This window comes from Buceros rhinoceros, unplaced genomic scaffold, assembly GCF_000710305.1.
Source record: "Buceros rhinoceros silvestris isolate BGI_N320 unplaced genomic scaffold, ASM71030v1 scaffold41701, whole genome shotgun sequence".
Lineage (NCBI taxonomy): Eukaryota > Metazoa > Chordata > Aves > Bucerotiformes > Bucerotidae > Buceros > Buceros rhinoceros.
This window is the reverse complement of record NW_010396708.1, coordinates 1-2541: the sequence shown is the minus strand read 5'-3', so window position 1 is coordinate 2541 and position 2541 is coordinate 1. Positions and strand designations below refer to the sequence as shown.

Here is a 2541-nt window from a genome sequence, read left to right as displayed (position 1 = left end):
GGAGGCAGCCTGGCTGCGGCTGCTTAGCCTTCTGGCCTGTCCCCTGGGTCCGCAGGCTGTTGGCGGCCCTTCCGTAATTACGACTTAAACGGAAAGGTACCACGAAACTTCAAAGGAGCCAGCAACACCAGTCAGAGCCATGGGTGGCAGGTCTATTAAAATGACCTGCTCGGGTCTTCCCGCAGCGGGTCAGGACTCTCGCCTTCCACCTGCCCAAACAGGCCAGGCACCGGCACGAGAACTATCTGGTTTCGTAACCAAGAGGAGGGCTAAGCTGTTTTACAGAGCCACCGCCATGCAGCGCGTTTCAGCCTCCGTACGCTGGAATCACCCCAGCAGGCACAGGTAGAAACCAAGGAGGCTGCAGGCCAGGACAGAAGTTTACCTGTCTGTAGGGTTTCAAAGCCACATTCTCCCCCAGAACCCTGTCGCTTCTAGGAATTCCGGACACAGCTGTCCTAACTGGCTATCTGAAAGGCAAATGAGAAGGCGTCTCCCAGTTTGCGAGCTGGTAAAGACGTTGCCCTGACTTGCCTGATGCTTGACTCCTCTAGGTCAAGGTACTTCTAAGCAGTAAAAGCAAAACCCAGGAACATTTCTCACATCCACGGGAGTTTTTTAGCCCTCTCAAACTGCGTTTTTCCCAAACTTACTCCGAACACCGCTCATTTTTGACAGTCAGCTTAAAGGAGACTTACCACACCAAGGGAGAGGCATTTAATGCAGATAGTGGAAAAGTGTCGTAGGAACGCACAGATCAAATGACAACACACAGACAGCAGAAGGCAGTTTGATTAGAATCTTCCACAAGAGAGATTGCTTGTGGCGATGCTACACTCCTCTAGCAAGCAAAAAACTGACTGAAGTCTAGTTCAATCCAATCAGCGTTACAGGTTGTGTCACAAAATTAGCCTCTGCAGAATCAAGGGACAGGTTCAAACCATTGCATTTCCAACCCTGAAAGACAGCCAGAACGGTGCTCGCTGCTGCGTGCGTCACTGCAGCGAAGGAATGATTCCTCTGTTCAGCAGCCACAAGTTCCTGTCATTAGCGGTCATCCAGCCCTCCCTTAGGCACAAGAAACGAGGGTTCTCCTGCACGCACAGAGCCTTCCTGAACACCGCTGGGGGAGGTCTCACCGATCCAGACAGCGCTTCTGAGCTGCTTCTGAGCACACGTTCCTGAGGAGGTTGATGACAGATCTCGGATCCGCACTCTTCATGATAGCGCTGCCGGATACAATCATATTGGCACCTGCCTGAAAGACACGGAACACCCGCTGGGTAACACGGGACAGATCCGCTGCTTAAAGCGTTTTCCTGCGGTACGTGTGTCAGGAGCTAGCGAGTTCTAGGCTGATGGGCAAACAAGAGCTCTCTGTGGGACACGGGTGACACACCTCTCACTACGACCACAACTCCAGTTCAGCAAAGATGGCTCTTCCCCAAACGGGTTATTTCTTCATCATTGCACCTACTTCCCCAAACATACAAGAACCAAACAACCGCTCTGGCTTAGGGGAGGCTTCCACAGCTGCTATTATAAATACTAGTACAAGTATTAGACCTCAGACAGATGTTCAGCGTGCTTTGGCGTTCCCTGCACAAACGAACAGCAAAACTGCAACGCCTCCTGAGCTTCATTTTCCAAGGGACCATCAGGTCTCTTAGCACAGCAGCTGAGAACACTACTCCGCTTCTGCCCCTTACCTCTGCGCACTTATGGATGGTGTCAGGCCCAACTCCTCCATCCACTTCAATATCCAGCGAGGGAAACTGCGTCCTCAGCCACTGAACCTGGGACACAGCACAGGAAGGTTGGCACCGAGAGCCACGCTCAGCTGCCAGAGCTACGTACAGCTTCTCACACCCCCAGACAAGGCTCATCCACATCGCTGTGAGTTAGCTTTGAGCTCGATGAATAAGGAAAGAGAAACTCAGTTTACCTTTGGCATCATGTCTTCCATGAATTTCTGCCCTCCAAATCCTGGTTCTACCGTCATCACCAAAGCCATGTCTATCTGATTGGCCCAAGGCGCCAGGTGTTCAACTGTGGTGCCAGGCTTGATGGCCAAGCCAACCTGCGGGAGAGGCAAGACAAGTCCACGCGCACCTTAGGATGGCAGCAAGGCTGGCGGAGCTGGCTACAGACCCCTAGGAAAATAATTGCGTGTCTGTGTGAGTGCAGTAAGAACAGGCTGCCTCAAAGAAAGACCCCCGAGTCTCTGAACTAGAACTGAAGACCAACTTCACGCACCAGCAGCGCTGGGGTTGCACACGCCAATCTCCGACCCCCCGAAGCGGCAGCAACGGGTTTTTCATTCCCAGGAACACGACAGACGGTCAGTTCGGCCGAGCCCCACGCACTGCTCCGAGCTGACGCTCCCCTCACCTTCATCCCGTTCTCCCGAATGTCTTTTATCAGCGCCCCCGGGTTGTCCGTAGCCTCCAGGTGGAAGGTGTACTGGTTCGCACCAGCGACGGCCATCGGTTTCACCCACTGCTCGGGTCTGGCAACCATCATGTGCATATCTGGAAGAGG

At 53.3% G+C, this 2541-nt stretch overlaps 1 protein-coding gene across 2 annotated transcripts; it reads right to left on the bottom strand.

The window, feature by feature from the left end:
* Nucleotides 1-698: 698 nt before the first annotated feature.
* LOC104502055 (ribulose-phosphate 3-epimerase) lies at nt 699-2529 on the bottom strand. Of its 2 annotated transcripts, none has more exons than XM_010145965.1 (4): nt 2358-2529; nt 1946-2112; nt 1710-1796; nt 699-1258 (listed from the first exon to the last, which is right to left on the bottom strand). In XM_010145965.1, the coding sequence occupies exons 1-4, from the start codon at nt 2527-2529 to the stop codon at nt 1136-1138; spliced, it is 549 nt and encodes a 182-aa protein (XP_010144267.1). In that variant the 3' UTR covers nt 699-1135. The 2 variants fall into 2 exon arrangements, with proteins under 2 accessions (XP_010144267.1, XP_010144268.1); XM_010145966.1 differs by having other exon boundaries at nt 1946-2080; nt 2392-2529.
* Nucleotides 2530-2541: the final 12 nt, after the last annotated feature.

What these genes read in the sequence shown, in the direction of transcription:
- LOC104502055 (XM_010145965.1), bottom strand. Translation starts at nt 2,529, where the DNA reads ATGCACATGATGGTTGCCAGACCCGAGCAGTGGGTGAAACCGATGGCC. An exon ending in TGGAAGACATGATGCCAAAG is followed by an intron (nt 1,797 to 1,945) that starts GTAAACTGAGTT and finishes GCTGTGTCCCAG; the next exon opens with GTTCAGTGGCTGAGGACGCA. An exon ending in CCATCCATAAGTGCGCAGAG is followed by an intron (nt 1,259 to 1,709) that starts GTAAGGGGCAGA and finishes CGTGTCTTTCAG; the next exon opens with GCAGGTGCCAATATGATTGT.